Source organism: Carassius auratus, unplaced genomic scaffold, assembly GCF_003368295.1.
Source record: "Carassius auratus strain Wakin unplaced genomic scaffold, ASM336829v1 scaf_tig00005214, whole genome shotgun sequence".
NCBI lineage: Eukaryota > Metazoa > Chordata > Actinopteri > Cypriniformes > Cyprinidae > Carassius > Carassius auratus.
In genome coordinates, this window is record NW_020523638.1 from 440,976 (window position 1) to 467,340 (window position 26,365).

Sequence of the window (26,365 nt, forward strand, 5' to 3'; positions counted from 1 at the left end):
TGTGGAATACAAATTGTGTCACAATGGTTTTGGCTGGACTGACTGACATCGAGTCACACAAAAACGATAACTATGCAAAGTGTTTGTTGAATGATGAAAGAAACTGAGTGAACTTGGAATTTATTTTTCCTCCAATTGATATGATCCGCTTTCCCGATCTACACCAGCATAATTCAGATAAGTGATGTAATGCGGTCATGATGACTTTTGATTCTTGAACATTTGCAACAAGAGAGGTTCAGTATTACATCAATACTAATGCACATGAAGGAATGAGTTTAATTTGAAATCACCCTAAAACATACTACAGATTATACAACACAGAGTTAAAAGCATCCTTTATCACATGATATGTAGCCTAATTTATAACATTTATCACCAGGAGTGTAGAAAACTCCTGTGAATAACATTAATAACATTTAAACCATATTACAGGACCCTTCTCTCCCTCCACACGCCTGTGTTTTGACCTTGCGTCCACGTTCCACCCACAGGACCCGCCCACTGCAGATATTCAGAGCGCTGATTGGCTGGAGACTCCTAACCCCGCCCACCGGACATGCCAAGTGGAAAGCTAACGTAGACTCGGAATGTCAATCATAACGTCCTTTCCCTAAACAAGGGTCTTATAGAAATATAAGCAGCCCACGCTTACCGCCGAATACTTAACATAAATCTTATTAATTTAAATGGACTGTTCGACGTATCGGTTTCAGTAAAAAAGACACAATACCCAACGGTTTCTTTTTGTGAACCGCGACACCTTGAGCTAGCAACAATAATGAGCTAATTTAAGGTCGGTTCAGGCATGTCAGGACAGTTTACTATTCTTTAACTAACGGGCTGACACTTAACATAAACACCTACTTGTCATAAGATATCAGGTAACTTTCTGTCACACCAAACAAGAACAAGCTGCTATGCTAATTTGAATTATAAGTATGAAACGAGTCTCATCGTTGGGTAATTTACCGACATGGCAATCAAACATGCATTTAACGTCGGTCGGAAGTGTGTACACAATGGAAGAAGAAGGACGAACACTTACTTGTGAACTGTCTTTGTGGACTGGTTGTGCACCGGAGTCCGCTGAGTGAGTGACAGAAAAGAACCAGACTTCCGTCACGGAGAACGTCAGCCGCCTCCGACGTCACTGCTATATTTCGCACGGCATTTTTACTTGCAGTGAAATCAAACTCATTCCAGCGAATCGGTTCTTTTGAACCGTTATTTTCAAAGAACCTTTCAAATTGATTCAACAGTTCTCAATTAGAACGTAATTACGTCATCGCGTGACATCCGTTGATCCTAAATGTTCCAGTTATGTCAACAAACAATATTTTACATAATTGCTGTAAACGTTTTAATAAAACCATGTAATTATTAATTACGATTTCAGGCGCTTCTGGGAAGTTTCTACTGTCGGACAGAGTAAAATAATAAAATTTCACATGATGTGTAAAGTAAATGCCAAGGTCGTACGTTACATTAGATGTGTGACTGATTATGGATTTATGGCAAATGTATTTTTGTCATGATTTTTGTAGCACAGGCCTGTCTTTTGGAGCTCCTTGGGTGTTTTCATGAACCAGTAAATATAAACTGTTATTATTATTATTAATTAAAATAACACTAAAATAAGATAAAAATCGACGAAAGCCTTAATGTTTAGAAAAAGAAACAGAAACGATGCCTTGTTAACTAACTAAAATAAGTTTCAACTACTAATTAAACTAATAAAACAATAAAAAATGCAATAAAAAGCTAAATATAAATATGTAAAAAAAAAAACGAATGAAAAAACTAAACAAATAAAAATGACAAAAGCACATAAGAAAATGACTAAAACTTGAAAAATGAAAATTTGAAGAATTTATTGATACTAAATAAATGAATTAATTTTGTTATTAAGAAATATAAGGGTGTATAAACACTAAAACAACACTGACAATAGTGTTTTTTCTTGCAAGCCTTTTCACTGTTTTTGACCAGAAGTACATACAACTGGTACCATCATCTACATTTTTTTTATGATCAATAATTTGCTTGCTCTATAAACATGGCTGACTAGCTCATGACACAGATTCACTGAAAAGTTCAGGCTCAAAAAATAATTGGGTATGAGTTCGATAGAGTTCACTAGTCTCAAGATAGATTTTGAATAATATGCTTAAGTATATATGGTTTTGCTTATTTACATGGTTATATATACGTATGTATGATGAAATCACTGTAGTATCATTCCAGTAGCTCTCCAGTACATATTTGCAATGCTATGTAAATGATATTTAAAATCCACTTAACAGCGAATTAAAAACATACCAGTGATTTTTATTTTCATATGCAAAACCCGAAATCATCAACCATCACACTGAAGGTAGAGACTATTCTTGATCAATAAAACATCAATAATCCAGAACCCACAACTGCTACCAGCTGCTTGACCTGTCATTACACACAAATGGAAATGCAGTGCAAGAAGAGGGGAACCTATCATTCATTCAATCAATCATACACATTAACATAATACACAGATGTAAAATAACATTGTCATTGTTATCAGACATGTATTGTATGGCACTTGGCTGACTTTGCGAATAAAGAAATGTCCTAGTATGAGGATCCTGTCCAATGTACTCTACAACAGACATGTTTGTGTGTTTGTTTGAGGGTGCATGACTGTATACACATACTGTACCTCTTGTGGTATTACAACCATCACAAACAAAGAGGTCTATATGAAACATGCAGAAAAAATGTTTTTTGTTATTACTTAACAGTTCCAGCAAGGAAGAGACTTTGTGTTTATGGCATAGTATGTGATATCATGCATAAAGTCATGTAGCCCTTGAAAACAATAGGAGAAAAGCTTCTATTTTGCTTTCATTTTTACTGTAGTCTGTAGTTAAAAAACAAAAAAGGTAACACCACACTAAAACCAGCAGTCAAAACATAAAGTGTCACAAATCAGTCAGTTTTCATGTTTACCTGATTTTTTAGCTCAGCGGGGACACAATTTCACTTGGCAAATAAAGTAAAAAATAGATTTGCTATAAACGTTGTGTATAAATAAAAGTATGTCAATAAAGCTATGTATAAATGGTAAAATTATAGATTTAAATCACTGTGTCGGGTAAACTTAAAATGTTAAAAACAAAATCACTTCGTCTTGCACTGCCGTTTTAGAAAACCTAATTTAGGAATATTATGCACCACAGTGCAAAAGACAACGATTTGCAGTTACCATGAGCCGTTTAGATACTACTAATGACTTGATAACCTTGCAAAATATTAAGGATGCCTCATAAACTAAATGATCGCATTCGGGTTTAATATAACACGTTTTTTAGGGGGGAAGTGATTAAACGTGATGTTCAGAATAAAATTTGCACCAAAAAGTGTAAAAAGGCGGGAAGGAATAAACATGATAACCTATGATAAAAGGGTCTCTGTACATTCCTATAAACAGTGGATATTACTGAAGTGCAATCAGTCGCAGTGGTCCTATATAGCACATAAGAAACATAACACAATTAAGGAGATCGGTGTTTTGCCATTGACATCTTTTGTCGGGTGACAGGTGGGAGGTGTTTAATTGGCTGAAGAGTTTTCTCGCTCGCATCACACACAAACTCTGTGATGTATTGTTGAGTGGAGGTTTCATTCGCAACAGTGACCGTCTCTCTGTTTGATTGACAGTTGACAGCTGTTTGCAGACGGAGGGGGAGGATAAGTGGGGGAGAGGTCGGGACTATCCGATTTGTCCGTCCTAGACTCTTCCCACTGCACATTTCACACGTGGCCCGTCCATCCCAGACAGAAATACAACTGTCAGTCGGACGTGTGTTGTGTGTTATACTGGGGGAGCAGGCGCTGGTCTCTGAGGCATCAGATGTTGGGTTGGAGCAGGTGGTCTGTGGAGGGTGGACAGAGTACAAGACTGAAGTCAGGAGAAAGCTCTATAGAAACTGGATTCATGAGCATTTGCTGCTTTCAAAATGTTGCTGCCTTTGTCATGTTTTGTCAAATTTGCCATGTATCATGCTTTATGATTAGGATGCTACTTTAAAAGACGCCTGTCTATTTAGGCAGCTACGTTTTGGTAAGATTTTTGAATTCTTCAAGGCTGCATTTATTTGATCAAACATACAGTAAAAAGTAATATTGTGAAAAAATTATTACAATTTAAAATAAGTTATTATTTATTAAACTTATTCTTCCTGTGATGCAAAGCTGAATTCTTAGCATCATTACTTAATGCTTAATATTTGTTCGAAAACTGTGATGCATTTTTTTTCCTTAAGGATTCTTCAAAAGAACAGCATTTATCATTTATTTGAAACAGAATCATGTGTAACATTATAAATATATTTACTGTCACATTTTTTAACAGTTTAATATGTGTCCTTGGTGAATAAAATATTAATAAAATAAAAAAAAAAAGCTTTTGAACAATACTGTGTATTATTACCGTGCAAATGGAGGTGGTGGCGGTCTGCCAGCGTAAGATGGCACAGAGGCTGATTTATTAGTCTGAACCACCTTTGAAGAGAAAGAAACTCATGTTACCGCTGAACGGACATATGGGTGACAGGTAACTTAAACTTATTCAAATGAATTAACATCATTCAGAGTTAAAGGAATAGTTCAACAAAAATTGAAAATTCTGTCATTTTTTATTCACCGTTAAGTTGATAGCTCCATTGACTTCCATAGTATTTATTTTCCTTCTACGGAAGTCGATGGGAACCACCAACTGTTTGATTACCAGCAATCTTCAAAATATCTTGTTCATATGTTCAGCATAAAAAAGTAAGTCATACAGGTTTGGAGCGACATAAGGTTGAATAAACGATTACAGAATTTTAATTTGTGGGTGAACTATTCCTTTATAGGACTCAATAATGATAGGACTCAATAATGTAACATTAGCCATTGTCCATTAATAATGCCCAAATAATCACATTTTGCACTTGCCTGGCCATTCTAATTATTCAGTACATCACAGTACAGTAATTTCTTATGTATATTAAATAATTGGGTAATTGCACACTGATGCATTTAACCCCATTACCCAAAAATAAATCTTGATATATGCTGTAAACCATTATAAGTAGTTACACTACTTCAGGTCTTCCTTCCTTAGAGGACTAGAGCAGAATGATATGATATGAACCAAGAAGGTTTGAAAGAAAATTAAAAGATTAAAGCTCAAAGTGGTGCAACAGCAATGAAGAGATGATGTGAGTACATTTTTTTTGTATTACACATTAAGACATGGTTAGTAAGAGTAAATCAGAGATATTAATAATAATTACTATGGTCTTATTAATTTAAAAGATAGTTATTATTCATGAGCCGGTTACTGTTGTTTTGACAGTATACAGGGGTTTTGTCCTTACAAAAGACAAAGTGCAGGGAGAGACAGAAAACAGCAGCAGAGATGCCCCACAGTACAAATACAGTAAAACCCTCATAAATAAATATTTACCTCTGCTGGTGGCAATAACTGAGCCTGGTGCTTTATCATAGAAGAGAAAAAGAGAGGAGCCTGGTCATTATCTTTGTATCAGCAGTAGATGAGCTCAAAACAGAGACAGTCTGTTATTGTCTAGGGCTCTGTTTACACCTGCTATTAAGATGCGTTTTGGTCGATCGGTTTACAAGGATTCCCGTTCACACCTGGTGTTTAATCCATCTCTTCTGTCCACTTTTGACCACTTCTGTCCTGACTTCGTTTGAGGGCAGGGTCTATGGGCCACTGTATGCAGGCTAATATTGTGAAATAAGCTCACACGATTCACATGTGGGATTGTTTTTTGTTCGAAACTAAAAAAATGTTTGCTGCATATTATAAATTCTGCTACACATTTCAGTCATAACTGAACTGAGAACAAAATAATTATTAGCAAATCCTTTACATTTTACCAGTAATCCGAACAGAATAAGATCAGAAAATATAAGTAGCTATTCAATTATAGTATAAAAAGATACATACAATTGTAAAATAAAACTAATTTAATATGGTATTAAATATAAACAGTACAGGCAGTGTTATAAATGATATGTTGTGTGCACACGAGAGGCTCTGGTACGATCACGGACATTGTCCTCATCACTGCGGAAAAAACTAAAATAATTCTGTCATACTTGGTCATACAGATAGGAGTAAAATATCATTTGAAGCTGTTTACTTCTATTCATGTACTGTATACTCATAATGTGAAAAAACTATGCTTTTGTAAAATAAAGAAAACACACAGGAGGCACTTACAGCCGTCTCAGTTTCCTTTGAACTTGTGCTGTCATAAAAATTAAACACAATAGACCTCTCCTTTTTTCATTTGTTAATTATTTAACTGAAACATGTTTTATGTAGGCCTATTTATTTAATTCCTATCATGTGTCATTTTATTCAATTTTTGCGACCACATGAGCATTCACACTACGAGCGCAATCCGTTCAGATGTGTTTTCGACTTCCTCTGGAAGTGGTCAAAAGTGAACAAGCTCAAAAGCTCATTTTGGAACACCGTTCACACCTGTATTTAGCAATTTCCATTTGTGATCAGATCAGTAATAATATCAGATGTAAACAGGGCCTATAGAACTGCAACATTTCAAATGTGAAGGACAGATAATATCTCAGGATTTCCCATAATTTGTTCTTTCCAAATATCTGTCAAACTGAAAATATAATGTTTAACAAAGAATGTTTCAAATCGGTATTCCCTCTTCACAGACTAATGAACTGATTTACTAGCTAGTTAAGTTTGTTTTGCAGTGTCATTCCTCAGGTGTTCAATGGGACGGTCCTGTTATGCTCAGGCACATAAGCTGAAAAATGTCTCAAATCTAAAGGTGCAGTACATTAGGTTAGTTATAATATTTCTACTGTTAGACTGATGTTAGCACTACATTGAGTGAGTTAAACGCTGACAGTGTGGTAGTCAGTAAAGAGCCACTCACCCCATCCTTCACTATACTGCTGGGGTTTCCCCGCTGGGACACCGTAGTCTGCGGTCTGCTGTCAGCTCTGAGGAACAACCGGAGACAGATGATCCGTATTACTACTACAAATGATCACACTGAACATCATTAGTTCAGTACATTTCAACAACAACAACAACAACAACAACAACAACAATTGAATGTGCGGTAGAATGAGAAAAGGGGCTGTGTTGAGCAGGATACAAAAATGCTGGAAAAACGCACACACACACACATATATATAATATATATAAGTTAATGGTTACAATGTTTTTATTTTATTTTATAAATTTAACTGTTTTAACTGCTTTTAATTCATTATTTAGCTATTAACGTTGTTCTAAGATTTGATTATTCATTACGATTCCATAACAAATGATCCGAAATTCAAAAATAACCATACAAATCCAATTAAATTAAAATTAAACAATTCATAATAAAATAAAATAAAATTAAAACTTGCTTCATTTTATTGGGTTATGCATCAATTTCAATAAGTCGTTCACTGTTGTAAATATCATAAAATATCATTTAAATAAACATAACTTACTGGGTTTGTTGATGACATTATAACAGTGCAGTGAAACTCTACTCACTCGTAGCCCTGAGAGCGTTTCTTTCTGAAAAAGCGCCGCTTCAGCTCATTCCTCTTGAAGAACACGTACAAACCCAACGCCAGGAGAGGAAGAACCAGGAAAAAGAACACAAGCAGACCATCCCTTGTGGAAGTATCTTTTTCTGTGTTAAAATTCAGAGAGAGGGGAAGACTTTAATTTACCCTAGCAGATTTGGGCGATTCCACTGGAGGTTATGACATGAAAGGACTGATAATGTTCTGTGGAGCTCTAGCTGTGCTGTTGTTTAAGCAGTCTTACCGTTCCAGGTGGGGCCGCTGTCGACACTTCCTCCATAACCAGAGGCCTCACAGAACGGAGGAGCCCAGCCGTATTCACAGTGGCAGTTTTTATTGCTGTTACACACCTGAAGCACAAATATACACACTCAGCAAACATTTTATCAAGCTGTACTGTATTATAAAATGTTATATTTAAAGGGTGGTACGGAAGTGAATGCATATGTACCCCATGGCCGTGGCATTTTTTTTCTACATCACAGTCATAATTCAGCACGTCTGCACTTTTGCACTCAAAATTCAGACAAACCTGCAATACACACACATGTTAGTTTTCCAAAGTCAAAAATGTTCATATAGTTTACAGATGAAATTTTAAAATCTTGAGAAAAAAATTAATTGGTTTATTGAGCTCCTGTAACTAAAGAATCATCCTTATACAGAATATGTGCTCATACGTAAAAGTGGCTAAACACTTCAATAAACATGTTTTGCCAATCTGCGCAGATAATAAAGGAAGATATATGGTTCAGTAAGTTGGTCAATGTTTCTTTTCTCCATCACCTTATTTTCTCCACACTTGGTGCCCTCATTGACCATGCCGGGATCAGGCACGTCCGAGCCCAGGAGGAAGTCCACGCCCCAGCAGGTGGTGTCGGCGATGGGGGTCTGGATGATGGACGGCTTGATGCCAAATATGACCGACGACAGAACGTTCTCGCACTGCAGCTTCCCGCACATGGCGTTCCTGAGAGTAAGACAGTGTGTGTGTGTTCCTATGAGGGTCGGGCGAAATGAGTGGGAATTTGAACTGAACTGTAATGCTGTGTTTCTTGCCGTGCTGTACCTGCTCTCACACTTCTTGAATCCGCTGGAATAGTAGCCACAGTTTCCAAAACGATCGCCTTTAGAGTTGACATCCTTAAAACACAGCTCAGGAGCAGCTTTAGCCTCTACACACACACACACACATACACATAAAAAGACAGACATTTACAGAATATCAATTAACATCTTTATTGTCTTTCATTTGAAACAAATCTAAACTACACTATAAATATATATTTTTTTATCTAATGAATCATATCCTTTTTGTATTTTTAAAAGTCCAGAATATAAAAAAAATCATAATTATGATATCAGTCAGACCCTCATTAATTTAAATCTCATATACTATACTAAAGAAATATGTAAAAGATCAGAATTTGTAGATGCGTCACTATGTCCATCTATATTTATTTCCTTTTTATGTCCCATAATCATTTTGAAACCTGGTTTGTGATTTTTAAATCAGGGCAGAATATAACATTATTCTGTGTCTAGTAATCAATATTCGATAAACGCTATTCGTAATACTTGTATCACCCACACCAACAAGTACAACATCGTACACTCACTCGTGCCGAATATGGCCTGACACTGGGTGTCGTAGTGCTGGCACTGGCCGTTGTAACAGTAAGCCTGGCCTTGTTTGCAGGGATGGCCATCCTGTTTAAAGACGTCGTTCTGACAGAGGGCAGATGAGCCATTACAGTACTCCGGCAAGTCGCATTCATCAGTGCTGCTTCTGCACACTGTACCACCAGGCATAAACTGACAGACAGAGAGAGAAAATATTACATTTTCAAAATGTGCATGCGCTAAATCAGACCACCTAAGCAAAAAGTACTACTGAATATTGTCAGATGGCATATGCATGTATATATTAGCTCTGTCCTAGTAAGCACTGGTAGAAAATAAATATATGACCAATATGGCCAAATTTTTACTCACTGTATAAAGGACACATGCAATATTGCCTTACAATTTGGCCAGAGCGAAGTATCTTATAAAACAGCAAGTGTTTTACAAGACTGGATGTGTTATTTAGTATTAATTTATAATCTTTCAAATTAGCTTTTATTTTTATATTTTCAATATTAATTTTCATTTTAGTTTAAACATTAGCAATTTTGTTATTAGTTAGTTATCTATATATATATATAGATTTTTTTTTTTATTAGATTTCTTTATTTTAGCTTTAGTAATTTTTGCATGTTAACATAAACTCATTTTATTTAGGATATTTTTCAAGTCAGCATTTCGAATTAAAATGTTTAACTTATCTAATATTTATATTTGATATCAGCTCTATTCCAGTTACCAGAAATGATTTTTAATAGTTTTAGCTAACAATGGCAACACTGCATGTCTGGGTCTGGAGCAGCGCTGTAGTGTTAGAAAGGGTTGTAATTACCCTGCAGTTCTTGCAGCAGACCCCGTACGCACACTGAGCACCTGACCTCAGCTTACACGTCTTCGGCTCACAGCACAGGTCCTTCTCACACTCCTGAAACATTCACATAAACAACCTTCAGAAATTCTTTTTAGTCTTTATTAGGACTGCAACAAACTATTATTATAACTGCATTCATTAGTATTAGCAGTGATTTTATTGATTAGTTGTTGCAACTCTGGTCTTCATCATAAACTATACCATCACTGGATCAAGTTACTAAATCAGCCAACATCTACCATTATCTTCAAAAAAAAAGGAAGAGCCATCTTCATCCAATAACTAAACAAATCACAAAACGGATCTAGAAGCAGCCGACTCACTTCCTCTGACCCGCAGTCGCACTCTTCGCCCACGTCTACCAGCTTGTTCCCGCAGAAGGGGGCGCTGTACGCCTCGTCCGGCCGCGGTATGTTCAACAGACAGCGGCCACCTGAGTTCAAGATCATCTTCTCAAAGTCATCAGCACTACAGCTGCTGAAGTTCTGAGAACCACTGAGAGAAAAAGAGAAAGAAACCAAGGACAAAAAGACAGATCATTGAATAACTTTTACAAAAATCTCACTGCATATGAATTTTATTTTACAGAAACACTCACGTTGCCCCTGAGTTCATAATGCAGTGCGTGTCATCGCATTTACAGTTTCGGCCATCATCATGGTTCATCCCGAGATTGTGACCCAGCTCATGAGCCACGATGGAGGCAAACGGCAACACATTATTATTGGTGAACTGAGGGGAAAACACACACACACATATGCACATAAACACAGATACTGGTGAAAGTCACTGTTCAGCAGACACTGAAACTGCAGGTGTGAGTATCTGTAGCATATGAGGAGTGGATCACAGGCATCATACCGAATTAATTCCACCACCGTGACTTCTGGAACAAGCCGTGCCAACAAAAGCCATGCCCGCTGTTGCACCAAATCCTTTATTTCTGTGAAGAGAGAGAGAGAATCAGAGAGCAATTTCTACAGCCATAATTGTATATCATTGTTCACAGAACAATAAATACAACCAGTATGGAAAACAGGATTTTACTTGACGTTCAATGCAAAGGAAATTTTTCTTTCGGCACAGATCATTTATGAACACTCAGATCTAGAGGTTATTGAGAACAGCTGTGTTTACAGGACACTTCACATTCATAGGTGATGATTCACATTCTTAACATGGCTACTAGTGCAAAAACTTAATCTGGAGGTTTTACAAACACACTTGGAGTAACAGTGTTTCCAGCTATGAGCAAGTCCTGAAAACTGCAAGATGTGCATACTTTTACAGGCTTATAGAAAGCAGTATTGTCACGGTACCAAAATTTCAGTAGTCGGAAACCAATACATATACAATAACCAATTTCGGTACCATTGCAAAAACTATTTTTAACAATTTTATTTGAATAGTTCTTTTTAACTGGTTTGAAATATTAGAAAATAAAATGATCAAGTAAATAAAATTAATTAATTATTATTGCTACTAAAAATGCATTAAAACATTAGCATGTAGCCTTCAAAAAATATAAATTAAATTATGTAAGCACTGCTTTAAACAATATAAAATAAGAATTTAGTAATTAAACACAGAAACACATTACAGGTAACAGAACAAGTGACAGGTATATTGTACTTACACAGCAAGACTTAATGCACAGATTTTCATATCTAATGAATCATATCCTTTTTGATTGGCTTTAAAATAAGGCTGGCATTCGTGGACAAGTCCTAAGTCTTGTTAAAATCCTCATCTCAGATTGTTACCATTTTGATTATGTAAATAAATAGACATCTGATTTTGTGATGGTTTCATTGGTTATTGATGGTTTTATAATTTATGGTGTGCAGCAAGGCTATGTATTAAGTCCTTTTCCTTGTTCTCTCTGTAAATGCTCCCTTTGGGTGATATTTTAACAAATGAATGCTTTATAATAAAATGTTCTCCTGACACACTTAAAACCACTTCCATCATCTGATAAAGGTCGTAACAGAGAAAGCTCGTACATGATGAACTGTGCACTGTCATGGCGACGACGGTGAACTAGCTCTTTCTCTCTCCACTGAGTAAAGCGGCCCAGCACTTCTCCAGCACTGCCATCAGTATTGATGAAGTTCTGCTCAGACCAGATCTCCAGCCCCACCAACACAATACGGATGTTCAGAGCCATGTACATCTAAGGGAAAGCAGGACAAAGAGATCAAGAGAGGAAATCACTAGGCCTCTTAATAATCACCATTTAGTAATATAATTGGATGCATTCTTTGCATTAATTTTAAAACATATACTTACACTATCAACATAGTTAGCGAGCTGAACCATCTCCTCACGTACTGCTGTTTGATTCTTTTTTTTGTAGTTATACTGTAAAAAAAGAGGAAATAGACAAACTAGAAAGGGTTTCAGAAATTGGACATAATTCTCACATCAATGCTTAAATTACCCAGGCAGAGGCAAGCACACATTTTCATCCCACAAATGTCCAAATGTTCAATAACTCTCTCCTCACTTCCACTCAGACTAAGTTTTAGATCTACTGATTGACATTTCCCTGAGTGCGACATAACCATCAGACAATGGGAAAAGACAGGGGTGGCACTAGGGGTGGGCTAAAGGGGCTAAAGCCCTGAATGTTTTCTGTAAAACCCAGAATGTTTTTATTACTATGCCTTGTACGCATCATAATGGAGCTTTCATGCAAATTAAAATAATTTCTATTAGAAACACACATCTCTGCACATCTAACAGTGTCTACTTACATTGTCATTAACTCCTGACAAGATCCACCCACTGAGGATCGTACCTCTGACCGACATGTAAACCGGCCAGCCATCATTAAGAAGTAATAGGGTCTATGCGATCCAGCCAATGAGATGAGAGCTTTTGGAGCCAGGCAGTTCGTTGGCGTGTACTTTACTAGATCTATCAAACGGCAAGATGCAGCTGTTTCAGGTATCTGTAACTTACTGTATAACTTATCGCTATAAAACTAATCTAGCAATCTGTCAAATTAGGTTTTTGTTACTAAGCCCTGTCATTATGAAGCAACAAATATAGATTGTTAATCATATTATATGCACATTCTTCCTAGGACAAACGCATTTAGAGCGATAAAAAGTTTGGTTAGCCTGGTCTGTGGAAGACTTTTCTTCATGTCAAGGCAACAATGTAATAAACAAGAAGTTAATATTAAATTACTTCAATTGTAGAGACAATTTTGTCTTGCTCTATTTCCCTAACAAGCATGGATCCAAACAAAGCCATGAAAATTAACCATGGATTTACTACAAAAAAAAAACAACAACAAAAAACATGCCTACTATAGTTAAACCATGGTTTGGCCACACTATCCATCGTTTTAACCATGGTATTTGTATTAAAACTGTGGTCATATAAATGAGCCATTAGCCATTAGAGTGTGCACAGATCCACACTTCAAAAATCTCCCTGAAATATTAGACCATCCGGGGACTTTTGGCATAATCTTTTCCAAATACTATGCTTTGAGACACATTTAGGCTTTTCTAATCTCATATATTATTTTGGATAGATAGTATGAACATTGGGACTCAGGGAGTTTCTTACTTCGTCACTGAATGGATCTACATTTTTGAACTAGTTGGGTGAGTCAGTGATTCAATGACCCATTCATAAAACAGCTTCACTTTGCTCAGAGGTTTTAAAGGAATCGATTGAATAAATTACTCAATGAGTCATTCATTATACAGTTCTATATGCCTATGTAAACAAAAAATTATATTTTCCAATTTATATTTAAAACACTGATCTTATAACATTATTTATACAATTTATAAGTGCAATGTATATGCATGTAGAAGACCTCCTTAAAAAATGTTAGTGTACAGAGCTCTGCGTGTTTAATTATACTTGGGTCTTTTAAACAATAAAAACACTTATCCAATGTAGCTTTTAAACATATTTTTGGCTTGGATGAGCTAAGCCCCAAATATCCTCTTATCCTAGAACCATCCCTGGTGCAAGCGCTAGATCACTTACTCTCTCATGATCCACAACCAGCAGCAGTTCAACATAGTGTGTCTGGTGCAGCACTGCTCGCTTTTTCTGTTTGAACAGACAGACATTTAGATTTATTTTCAGCCTTGTTTGCCAACACAAGCATTGCTAATATTATGAGTTGACAATTTAAATTATTATAATTAATTCTAACATTAAACCACAGCCTAACTTAAGGAACATAAATACAGAATTAAACTACTATAAAATGACTGTGGTGTAGCCTAAAGGCCCAGGTATACTTCACTTTCCATATTTCAGTAACTCACCCTAATTAGATGGCTGCCAGCTTGACCAAATGTGATGTTATGGACGTGGCTGTCTGTAGGCTGACTTGGTGAAGCTTCGTCATCATGGTTATGAAAGTGAGTGGTTCCACAGCTGAGAGTTTCGGTCTTCACATCCTCCAAACGATACACCAAGTGTTCATCACTCGTGGAACCTTCCAACGGTTCAATACCGAAACTGGTGCCCTCCGTGTGGATAACACCCCTAAGGTACATACGCATCACACACACTTAAATATAAATATATAACAGACTTTGATAGGAACAGCTATGGCAACCTAACACAAACTGATGAATTTTTTTTTCATGACCTTTTAAGTTTTTATTAAATTTCCTTTAGACTTTTAAAAGTTAAAATAACATTTTTGAAATACTCTAAAGTTTCTATGTTTTCCAGGACTGTGAGTATTGAGAGTATTGAGCAACTTCAAGCTGCAGTGAAAGACTTTGCACACTTAAACACACAGAGAGCGCAAAGGATTCGGTAGAGTTTTTGCTTGTTTGTTTGTGGTAGTCAGTTCATAAAAAGAATAAAAGTCACCAGAGAAGAGTCTGTTGTTGCACTGGAAGATTGAGGAATGACTTTGTGCACCTTTAGGCTAAAGACAAAGTAAATTCCAAAGTGTGTCTGCAGCTGTAAAGGTGTTACAGTCTGCTTCTAATGTAACATTTTAGTCTATCCATTTAAAGGTACTTTGATCTCACCTTAACCCAGAGCACAGGCTGAGTGCTGCAGAAGAGCCCTCCACATCTTCTATATAACCACTGTAATGACAATGACCCTGAGAGAGAGAAACAGACTTTAAAAGAAGCCACAATAAATACCATCAAGAAAAAAAAAAAAAAAAGTAATTTTAAAGCCTTGACTAATAACAATCAAAATTATTTCATATTTTAATTCAACCCATCAACAAAATTTTTTTTCTTTTTTGATTCTTTAAAGAACCAGGATTCACATAATCTTGAAAAACCGATTTCTAGACCTGGAAAAGTCATGTAAATTAATTACATCTTTGGATTTTGTTGTGGATAATGAGGGGCCTTGGAGTCAAAAAGGTTGAGAACCACTGCTGTAGAGCATATGTGAAAGAGCAACAGTCACCACCTGAAAATGATCAGATTATATAAGCATATGAACTATACGTTAGACATTGTCCTGCACCGAGGGGGTCTGTTAATACTGTGTCAAGCTGATTTACAGGGATTTCAAGGGACTTTACACACTTAAATTTAGACTGTTTTCGCTTTCACAGCCACTTTGTCATCAATGATTAGCATTTTCTGAAGGCATTACACACACATTAGCATGTGTACATATGTATAACAATGTGTGACGGTTTTTGAGTTTGTGTGTGTGTGTGTGTGTGTCTGTACGACCACACACTGTCAGCAAACCGGATGAATCAGTTTGTGTCATCAGACACTGAGCTGCTCTAATGAGTCACTATTTCAAAAAAAAAAAAAAAAAAAGTGCAGAAAGGCTTATTAAAATATCTGCTAACAAAAACATATATATATATATATATATATATATATATATATATATATATATATATTAGTGATATTAACCAAATCCTAAGTATTATTGTACATGTCCGTTTGTACTAAACTCAGGAATGATACCTCAACCCACAAGCAGCATACCAGTGATGTTACTGTTAACTACATGAATTAAAAATCTGTTTTGTTAGTTGATATAGAAATTTCGAGTGGGAAAGCCACCACTCACATTTATATCTGGAAATATAACATGCATGTTTGGTAATGCTAAAGCTTAGCATGCTGTTCTAGAGGCGCTGGAGTCACAGTCTGTAGTCATGATCTGTGACTGTAGTTTTTGTGCATAGGATGTCAATTCCCATGGCTTTCATTCAGTGAAAGTGTCATTATCTACATAATTAATACTAATTGCTTTGTTTCCCAGACTAATGCCATGAGAGTGATGAAGTTAAACAGCGGAGGCGTCTGTTCTCTTGTATGTGCACTGATTTGAGAAAAGCTAGTCTACCTAATTTACACCTTATATAATTATATAATATAATAATAATCAGGAACATCTCATTTGATCTAATGGAGTCTTTTATACAGCATGTTTTATTAACTGATAGTGTGTGTCTGACATATGAATCAGAAAACACATGCTTTAGAAATCCCATTGGATATCATACACAAGTGAGGGTAAGTCGAGCCGATGATTCACAGCCACTGCTTTCTGAACGGATGTTTCTTCTCTTCTTAACTCTCTACATCTACTTGTGAAAATACAGTGTGCTAGTATTAACTGTACTGAATGTGCATGCTAAGAGTTTCAAATCTTAAAAACAAAAAAAGTTAAACTATACTTGTAGATAATTTTATATTCATGATATAAAAGGCCACTTAAGTGTCTTAAGAGTACACTTTCATGACTGTTTCTTAACACACTTAAGTACACTTTGTAAGGATTTTAAAGTTTTACTTTAAAGTATATTTTAAATCATGTTTTAATAATCTTTGGTCAAGATTTAAAAAAGTACACTTACTTTAATGTGTTGACTAACATACTGAAGGACATGTAAAGTACCCGTTTACAACTTAAGTGTGCTATTTGATGACTGATTTGAATTTTAAAAGCAAGCATCAGCATTATAAATTTAACTAAATAGCAAACAAGTTTCAGTAGAAATTGTAAGAAATTTAAATATATCTCAGTTTACTACACTGTAAAAAATATTACATGCCATCTGCTTAAAAAATTATGGTAACAATATTACACGTATTATATTTGAGTAGATTTTAAGGTTGTTGTTTTTTTGTGAAATTTACCCAAATAAATTAAGTAAAAATTCCTAAATTATTTAGTCTATGGCACAATAAATTTAATATAATTAGGGAAATGTGCTCATTTATTTTAAGTTTATTCTCAAAAGTCTGTGATTTTAAATGAGATCTGTTTGTATTTTGTTATTTTATACATTTACAAGACTGTATACAGCCAATCAGCTCAAATAGGAAAATACTTGAGAAATACTGGAAAGTACTGCACTAGCACTAGCAAGGCTACTGCTCATTAAACATAGTTTAATGCCTTAGAAGAGTAGTATCCATAACTACAAGCTCTACTCTTCTGCACAGTGGTAACGATTGCACTGTGCAATGGAAACTTCAATGTAAGAGAAACTCTTACAAATGTCAAACGTAACTGAACATTAAACATTAATAGATGCCTCCCTTCACTCAAAAACATAAAGTAGCATTTAATTTCAAAATTTACTCTCCATATCCAGCCATATGCAAAGCATGCTGGGAACTAACAATCACCTCTAAAATAAAACTGCAAAATTGAGCTAATTCACTTAAATTAAATAGGCAGCCTTCTTTCCTTAATTATTTTAGTTTAATCAGTTCCCCAATTCAAGCACCAAAACTGCTTAAGTCTCCTAAAACAAAATGAGGAAAACGCATCTCTTGGTTTTATTAGTAAAAAGTCCTCATTATTTTCTATACAACACTGAATCACAATTTCTTTAATGAAATCCACACATTATTTTTAATTATCACCTTAATTTTTTTGATGAAAATTTCAAGACCCATGATTCATTTTTTACAGTGTATTAATATTTGTCAGTACATTCAACAGTACACTTTAACCATATTTGAAAGACATTACAATTAATGTGTATTTCTGTATTTCTTTATCACAAGGGTCGCCTGTCTGAGGCAGCATACAAATGTACTCTGACCTCAACTGAAAGTTGGCAGTCAGTCTCTCCAGACTAATGTACAAAAATAATGTGTTTAATACACTGAGGCATCTATAAATAAATCATCTATGGTTAATTTCTTAGTCAAATAAACATTGCGTCTCTGTGGTGCAATCAAACCACTGACCCATATGTTTGAACGTTGAGACATTATTTCTACAATTCAGTTCGGTGACGTAGAAATTACACACTTAAAGCAGTTTTTATATTGGCCAAAAAAGAGAAGGCTTTAATATTGCTTAAACCATTTAGTTTGATGCACCAGATGTCTACATGGGGAAGAAAGCTATAAAACCCATGACGAGGCAGTAATCACTGTGCTGTGTTTCCTGTTCTCTAACAAGGAACAGCGTCATCAGACTACAGTCTCAGATCAGCATTTCACTAAAGATCTAACTACAAGACATTTCAAGCAAATCCCAAGAGGATAGCATAAGATTTCTTCCTCTTAAAAGCCAGTTTTATACAAATACTACTGGCTCCACTCTTTCTCCACAACTTTTCAACCGTTTTTCATGCTGCTAAGAGGAGCACCGGCCTCATGTCCACTGCAAGGTTTCTGACGTGACAACTGCGTTTAGTTGTGGGAGTGAATCCACAATATGATCGCTCTATGAGTCATTCCTGAAATTGCAATTATTGACATAGTGATACCCACAGCAAGCTAGAGTTAATCATAAACTTGGATTTGCCTTCTAAAACAGGTTGGGCTTGTTTGGTTTTGTCAACTTACATTTTGTCAACTTACTTTGGTTGAAGTCAACTTACATCATGAGATGAGATAGACTAGAAAAATTACAAACCGAGGCATTAGAGCGATGCTGGTGCCACAAAGCCACTATTACACAGCTCAGGAAAATCAACCTGTTACTTAGTCACCTCTGCATATTAAACTGAAATCGGAGAGAGTATTTCAACATTTAACAACTGCAGTGAGCCTATAATTATTTATATTAAAGAAAAGGATATGCATTCACCTGTGGCATCTTAAATGAGAAATAACACACTAGCTCACATAACACTATTTGGTTTCTTGTTCTGTTCAGACAGGCTGTCTTTGTGCATGAGTATGTGTACACTGGTGTGTTGTCCCTTTGTTACATCGAGAGGGTACAACAGATAAGAAATAAAGCTGAGCTGTTTTTAGACCAGTCCGATGACAATCATTTGTTGAACTATTTCCCATCATGCATGTGGCAATGGCAAACCCCAGCAGTTTCTCCCTGATAAAACCTACCCTCGAACCAGAAAACCACCAATTTAAACTCTTCTTTCCCTTGTTGCACTGGCAATATATTTATTTTTACAAGATCCTAGAATATTCAGTTTTAATTATGCCATGATCCAAGACAACAGCAGCTCCGATACAGATTCAGATAAACCCTTTCAATCTGAGATTTTCAAGATAGATACGTTTGACATAAAGAGAAAAAAGAGACATACAAAAAACAGATCAGTTTGCATGAATTTCACTGCATTAAGTAATATATTCAAACCAAATTGACATTTATTTTATATGAACTATAGTAGACTTTTCGATACATTTGTATTTTAGTTTAATATAATTATGTAACGCGTAAATTCACCAAGTTCAGCATTTAAAATGATTAATTCTAGTGTTTAGTGATTACTTGTTAATTCATTTAAATGGGAAAATGTATTTATTTAAAATTATCAGTTTATCAGCCAGAATTTAAAAATGAAGTCCATCCATTTTTCAACTTTCAAAAAATATCATAGAAAGAAACAGATTTAAGCCCCGTTCACACCAAGAACGATAACTATAAAGATAACGATATTAGCGTCTGCCGCTTTAAATCCTCCAGCTCGTTTATAGCAGGGTGGATTCTGATTGGATGTCAATGTTTGTATCATTCATCAGCTGGAAAAAAATCGTTCCAATGATTCCAACGATACCGTTTCTCTATGCCTTTATCGTTTTAGTTGTAGTGTGGACTCTGCTATTCTTTAATATTGAGAACGATTTTTAGAACTGTATCTTTATCGTTATCTTTATAGTTATCGTGCTTGGTGCGAATGGGCCTTTACAGTTTAAAATGAAGATAAAAAGTGTTTTTACCCTTCATGCTTGTGCATTAAGTGCCCTGTGCATTAGTGCCCTGTGTTCATAGTTAATGTGATAAACTGAATTTGAGCAGAACTGACTACATTCATCCATTAAAAATATTTTTTTCAGATTTCACTTAGTTTGATATTTTGATTTCTAGTGCGATGACTGACAATCAGGTAGTTTTATGCGTGGTATAAAAGTTCAAATCCTTTTTTGGGGCGACTGTACTGTATATGACGTGTTTCTGTGTGTATTAAATGCTGTGCAAAAAATAATTTACAGTGAGTCTAGAAAGACTGATACTACAACATCCAAAAGTTGTTGTTCATCTAAGAAAAACATGAAGCAGAACTGACTGCAGGATCTGCTGTGGCTGTCTGATACCCTGAGAGAGCGAGGCAGTGCAATGAAAGAAAGCAAGAGAAATCTCAATGGCATGAAGCAAACAGTGAGTGACTTCATTCAGGTCAGGGCCGATGACTCAAGTTACATCTCTCAGCAGACAATCATCTCTGTATGTGAAGAACTTCACTGGGAATGTCCTTCTAACTATACTTTCACTGTTTCCATACACCTCTTTCTACTTTCTTTTTCTATGAAGTTTTTGCCTCTTTCACTTTAATACTCGTGTAAAATTGGATTCCAGTTCGTGTGAGTAATGCAGCTCTTCCCAGAATGCTCCAGTGCTCTTGGCATCAGACGCTGTGTGAGTGTTGGTCGAGGGGCTTGAGGAAATCTCATCAACAATTACAACAGCACACAACAACCACATTATGATACACGGCAGCTGTTCTCACTTCACCTGTGCCATTCTGTGCACAGAAACACCTCTCGCAAAGTGGAAATAACATACAGCTTATGAGCCGAATGCAGTGGTACGTTTAGTTTTTGGTTTATGAAAGTAGCTGGTTAAAATGTGAAAAAATAATAAAATACTAACTGGTTTCTGTGTTCTGTCTAAACCACAGTATTTCCGTTTCTCCAATCACATCCTGTGTGTCTGAGCTCTGCATTAAACCAAATATAGATAAACCAATCCTCAAGCTCTCAGCACAGGCTGAAGGTGATGCTGGGTCGCCATTCAGTAAACAAAAGAGTGGAAAATAGCAAAAGCATCTGACAGACAGGTGACATGGCTTGTTGAAGACGTGCTAAAACTGCCTGGTTTCACATGCTTTCCCTTGTTTTATAGAAACCAGGTGCTGGTGTCATGTAACTTTTCTGAAAACTGAACAAAAAAAAAAAAAACCTGGGCAAAAACATACTTTCAGTTCTTGTAAGTGTTTGTTGACTTACCATCATGTTTGGTCTCTCGGTGACCAGCGAGCCATCTTTGGCATAAGAGTACACAGTGAAATCCTCTGGAAAAAGCAATCTATGGGGAAAAAAACACAACGTAAGGATTCAATATTTTAGGTATTTAATATAGTCTTGCATCATACACAAATTATCAGTATATAGAATGAAACAGATTATCTGTACATCACTAATATTGTTAACATACATTCCAATTTGAGGTCATAATGTTTTTTATTATGTTATATTACACTGAGCTGTCCTACGTCATCCACTGGACATCACTCTATCGTGAACGCATGCATGACAATTAGCGGAAGCTAGAGATTATTACAAAAACTCACCGAGATTAGAAAAGCAGTCATCAGTGAAATGTTGTGAACACAACAAGGATTTGTTGTACTGCTCTGGTATTGTGGTAAAAATGAATTTTAGCAATTTTTTCCTCTGATCTTCTTTCGTTGGCAGTGAAAATAAAACAAACTTGGGGGGGGGGGCAGGTCAGAGTTCCGTTTCTCCCAAGACGGTAGGCGGAGATTATTATGCAAAGTGCTCCTAGTGACGTACATAGAGATGGGCAAAAGATTTGAAATCTATCCAATAACTTTATAAATCGTGTACTTTTTGGTTTAATTACTTGCACATTGTTTACACTGATGGACAGCTACATCATACACTGTAATACAGGTAATTTTTGATTTCCCATCTGTGTGGCTCTTTAAATATAAAAACATTTTTCTTAAAGGATGCACAAATTTGAGGGAAAAGCCTACTTCAAATATGAGCAATATTAATAGCAATACTTTTGTTTAAACACCAAAGTTCACAATATCATAGACTAAATTTCCAAGAAATTCCCATCACACACACATTATTTCCTGAACACAGTTTTATCATTTCTTTAAATAATGTTTATGATCTTGCTTTTTTCTCAGAAATGAAGATTTCAAGTTCCTCTTTTCTGCTTTCTTATCCTTTCCTATGAATACTGACAAGGTAGACGGAAACATACAGACATCACAAAGATAAGTGGGCTTGTCCTAAGACCGTTTAAGATCTTAGATGATCTGTGGAGGCCACGCACTATGTAAAAAATATAATATCTCCTGTGCAACAGATGGTAAGCATAGCTGGATATCATCTTAACATACCTGACACAACACATTTAGCACTGACTATCAAACTCAAAGCTCTTTGTGCTCATGCATTGTGTGTTATTTATATCTTACATCAAAATGCGAAGCAATTCGCCTTTGTTAATGGTGCAGAACTTTTTTTTTTTTTACTTCGAAGGCACATTTCCAAAACATCTCCCAGCTCCAGCCCTTCAAAAAACCAACAAACTGTCAAACTGTGAGAAAAATTAATGTGTTTGCTGCTTGAGTATCTAAATATTAAAGTGAAGAGCACAGAATGTTCTAGTTCTGTAATAGGGGAGTAGGTTTCATCCAGCATTCACTGGACGCTTTATGTGAGGTAACATTCTCAAACAGGAGAAGTGAAACATACACATGTGACAAATCTGATAGTATAAAGGGACTTCTTCTGTTTGCCAATGATGTAGTGGTCGTCCAAAAAAGTCTGCCAACATGTCGCAATATTTCAAATAACTTAAGTAATACATAAAGTGCAGATGTTTTTTTACATTCTGAGAACCTCAAGTGCACACAATGTACAACAGTGAACAAAGATGTCTTTTAGGAAGTCATGACAAAAGGAAATTAAGATTCATCAATGCATTCAAGCATTAACTTGAATGAGGCTCAAATGCTGACAGAGGTGAAAAGGCTAAAGGTTTTAAAACACTGTTGCATTCTGTACAGGCTTCTGATTTACAACAAACACAGAAATATTACAACTAAACAATCTACTAAGTGACCAAAATGTAATTACGGTAAGGGATGAGGTAAAGATATTAGGAATTAGGAAACTTCTCAGCCTGATACAGACACTTTGAACCTGTTTCACACTTACATTATAGAAATGTAATTGGTTTGACCAATACCTACTGTGTTATTTTAGTCAAATTTTACAGGAATGCTAGTGGCAAAAAACAGTAAGGAAAGAGTATAAGATGTAATTTTAAGAAATTAAAATAGATTTAAAAACTTGCATAAAAAGAATTAAAAAACATGTTTTTTGTTGCATTCTAATGAGGATTTATTTATTATTGTGACAAACAGAAAAAAAAATCAGCTCTAAGGAATTGGTTTATTGGTTTACCACGCCCGTACAGATAAAACATACATACTACTACGAAAATTAACCATGGTTTTATCGTAGTAAAAGTTTTTACTGGCTTATTGATTACCATTTGTATAACCACAGTTTTTCTATCAATATCTCGGTTAAACGTTGGTTAGTGTAGCAAAACCAAATTTGTGGTTACCATGGTTTAACTATACTATAGTAACCATGTTTGTATTGTTGTTGTTGTGTTTGTAGAAAACCATGTTTCATTTTTGTAAGGGGGATCTTTGGCCAAGTGTATGAATTGACTTTAGGAGAGAAAGTGAGAGAAGCAGAAGGAAAATACTCACTCATTTCTCTCCAGAATGATGACATGTTCTTTTCCTTGAGCTTGGATTATGTATGACACCTTAAAAAAAAAGAGGAAAAAAATGACAGAAACCATCAAATCGCTATAGTATTTTACAGGCTAAGAAAACAAGCAGTACAAAGAGGATATAAAAAGGGCCAAATTCTTTTCTTGCTTTTTTAATTAATGAACCTAATAAGTGAAGGGCATTTTTGTAAGCACACTGTCCAATTGCTTCGGAGTAAAGCCCTGCTTCCCTTACTGGTTTATGTGGTGTCTTTCCCATCAGTGCTGACTTATTTTAGGCTTAGTACATTTGTGATGAAACCAAACAAACAGGATACTTTCATTTAGTCTGTATTTCTGAGAAAGCACTAAACCAATAAAACGCTTGTTTAATTCTGAGAAAAATACACATACAGGAAATGAATCAGGTCAGAGAGAGACACCGCTGTTTTTTTTAACAGTTAGGAAAACATTTTCCAAATACAGTGACATTTGAATAATAGACAGCCAAGTAAATACCAGTGTGAAGGTCCAGTTAAGTATGAAAGACATCTTCAGAATAGTCCATCTGTCATCAGTGGTTCAACTGTAATGTTATGAAACGACAAGAATACTTTTTGTATGCGAATAGAATATTCTGACAATGTCTTTCATACTTTTCTGGGGTAATTGATTAATGACAAAATTAGCATTTTGGGGTGGAGAATCCCTTTAATAATAGTATAGCTTAATATGACAAAAATTATGTATCTTACTTAAATATGTGATAGAAAACCCATGAAACATTTGGGTTATTTATAAAACTCACATCGTTTTATACATATTGTGGACTATGGGGGGGGGGGTATTTTGGTTGCACTTGGTGACACTACCTATTGCTATATTTTACTGCAACAACACAACTGGAATACACCACTCAGAAAATAAAACACTACATATTTCAGTAAAAGACATAATTTACTTTATTCAGCCCATAAAATTCTTAATACCTCAGGGTTCCCCTTAAAAAATTCAACAGAATGAAAAAACTAATTTAATTCATACACATAACCCCCCCAAAAATGTAAATAATTATATATATATATATATATATATATATATATATATATATGTATGGAAAAAATGTTCAGTGTAAAAAGTTTATGTGTAGTGTAAACATCATTTCAGGGAAACCGGTGTGGTGAGACTAACTGCTTACAGGAAGTGGTGGATGTTTCAACATATATTTTTCTTTGAACTAAATTTTACACCTGCCCTAACATGCCAAACATTCAAACAGATTCTTCCTCTTGCTCTTTGTCTCTCTCTAAGATTATGGAAAGAGACACTGAGAGAAAAATGGATTTTCTTCACTCTTTTTGAGTTTCAAAAGACACTACATGGAAAAAAACCCAAACCCACCACAGAAATAGTCCCAGACAATGTTGTTATTGTTAACTAACACTAAAACCAGAACCATTGTTGTTAAAGTGGATGAAAGATCAAATAAATATAACAAATAAACTTAATTTAAATGAGAAATGTTGCCATGGCATCTAAACCGAAATGAAACAAGTATAAGCTGAAGTACAAAAAAATTACTAAAATAAATGTAAATAAAAGCTAAACATAAATAAAAAAACTAATATATAATAATACAATTAAATAATAACTAAAAATGACAAAAGCATATGGAAAAATGTAGCAATATAGTAATGAAAATTTAAGAAAATTTATAAAAATAAAAGCTAATTCAAAATACTAATAACTACTCTAATATTATATAAGTGGAGTAATAAAGAAAAATATATATACACTAAAATGACAATGACAAAAGACAAAAACGATCAATGAAGTTTAAAAAGCATAATGGAGTGAATAAAAAATGTGTCTGTTTGCAGAAAGCAATCATATGGCTTCAAAAAGACTCATTTTTTGGCTTTTCATCCCCTCCTTTTTAGTTTTTTTCTGGAAAACTGGTTGGACATTCTGCCTAAGAGTTCCTTTTGTGTTTCACAAAATAATAATTATAATAAAATTAAAATAATGTCTTAATAATCATAGCTTTATTACCATTCAGGAATTCAGGATAAAGTAACAAAAGTGCAGCAAATGGCCATTCTATGTCACAAACAAATAAACATGTTTTTCATTAAAAATTTCATTAAATAAATAATGCTGAAACTTTTTTTCAACAGAAAGATTCAGTGTGAATGTTGCTTGTTTATGTCTATAGGTGTTAAGGGTTTCAAGGCTATGCCAGCACAAACACACTCTGTCATCGAGCAAACTTTG

General features: G+C 35.2%; 1 protein-coding gene across 2 annotated transcripts in view; it reads right to left on the reverse strand.

The window, feature by feature from the left end:
* Positions 1-2,310: 2,310 nt before the first annotated feature.
* The window catches only part of LOC113070691 (disintegrin and metalloproteinase domain-containing protein 9-like), a 33,730-nt gene continuing 9,675 nt past the window's right edge, over positions 2,311-26,365 (reverse strand). Inside the window, exons 3-23 of one of the 2 annotated variants that reach the window (XM_026244082.1) lie at positions 24,087-24,145; positions 21,547-21,625; positions 15,142-15,218; positions 14,419-14,641; positions 14,132-14,197; positions 12,407-12,478; positions 12,121-12,290; positions 10,979-11,060; positions 10,716-10,849; positions 10,441-10,612; positions 10,079-10,171; positions 9,240-9,435; positions 8,690-8,795; positions 8,407-8,590; positions 8,072-8,152; positions 7,865-7,970; positions 7,586-7,727; positions 6,969-7,035; positions 5,492-5,521; positions 4,472-4,542; positions 2,311-3,914 (exon numbers count right to left, since the gene is read on the reverse strand). In XM_026244082.1, coding sequence (XP_026099867.1) covers positions 3,854-3,914; positions 4,472-4,542; positions 5,492-5,521; positions 6,969-7,035; positions 7,586-7,727; positions 7,865-7,970; positions 8,072-8,152; positions 8,407-8,590; positions 8,690-8,795; positions 9,240-9,435; positions 10,079-10,171; positions 10,441-10,612; positions 10,716-10,849; positions 10,979-11,060; positions 12,121-12,290; positions 12,407-12,478; positions 14,132-14,197; positions 14,419-14,641; positions 15,142-15,218; positions 21,547-21,625; positions 24,087-24,145 — 2,271 coding nt within the window. In that variant the 3' untranslated portion in view covers positions 2,311-3,853. The remainder of the gene's footprint in view (positions 3,915-4,471; positions 4,543-5,491; positions 5,522-6,968; positions 7,036-7,585; positions 7,728-7,864; positions 7,971-8,071; positions 8,153-8,406; positions 8,591-8,689; positions 8,796-9,239; positions 9,436-10,078; positions 10,172-10,440; positions 10,613-10,715; positions 10,850-10,978; positions 11,061-12,120; positions 12,291-12,406; positions 12,479-14,131; positions 14,198-14,418; positions 14,642-15,141; positions 15,219-21,546; positions 21,626-24,086; positions 24,146-26,365) is intronic. The other variant, XM_026244083.1, reaches the window with a different exon arrangement.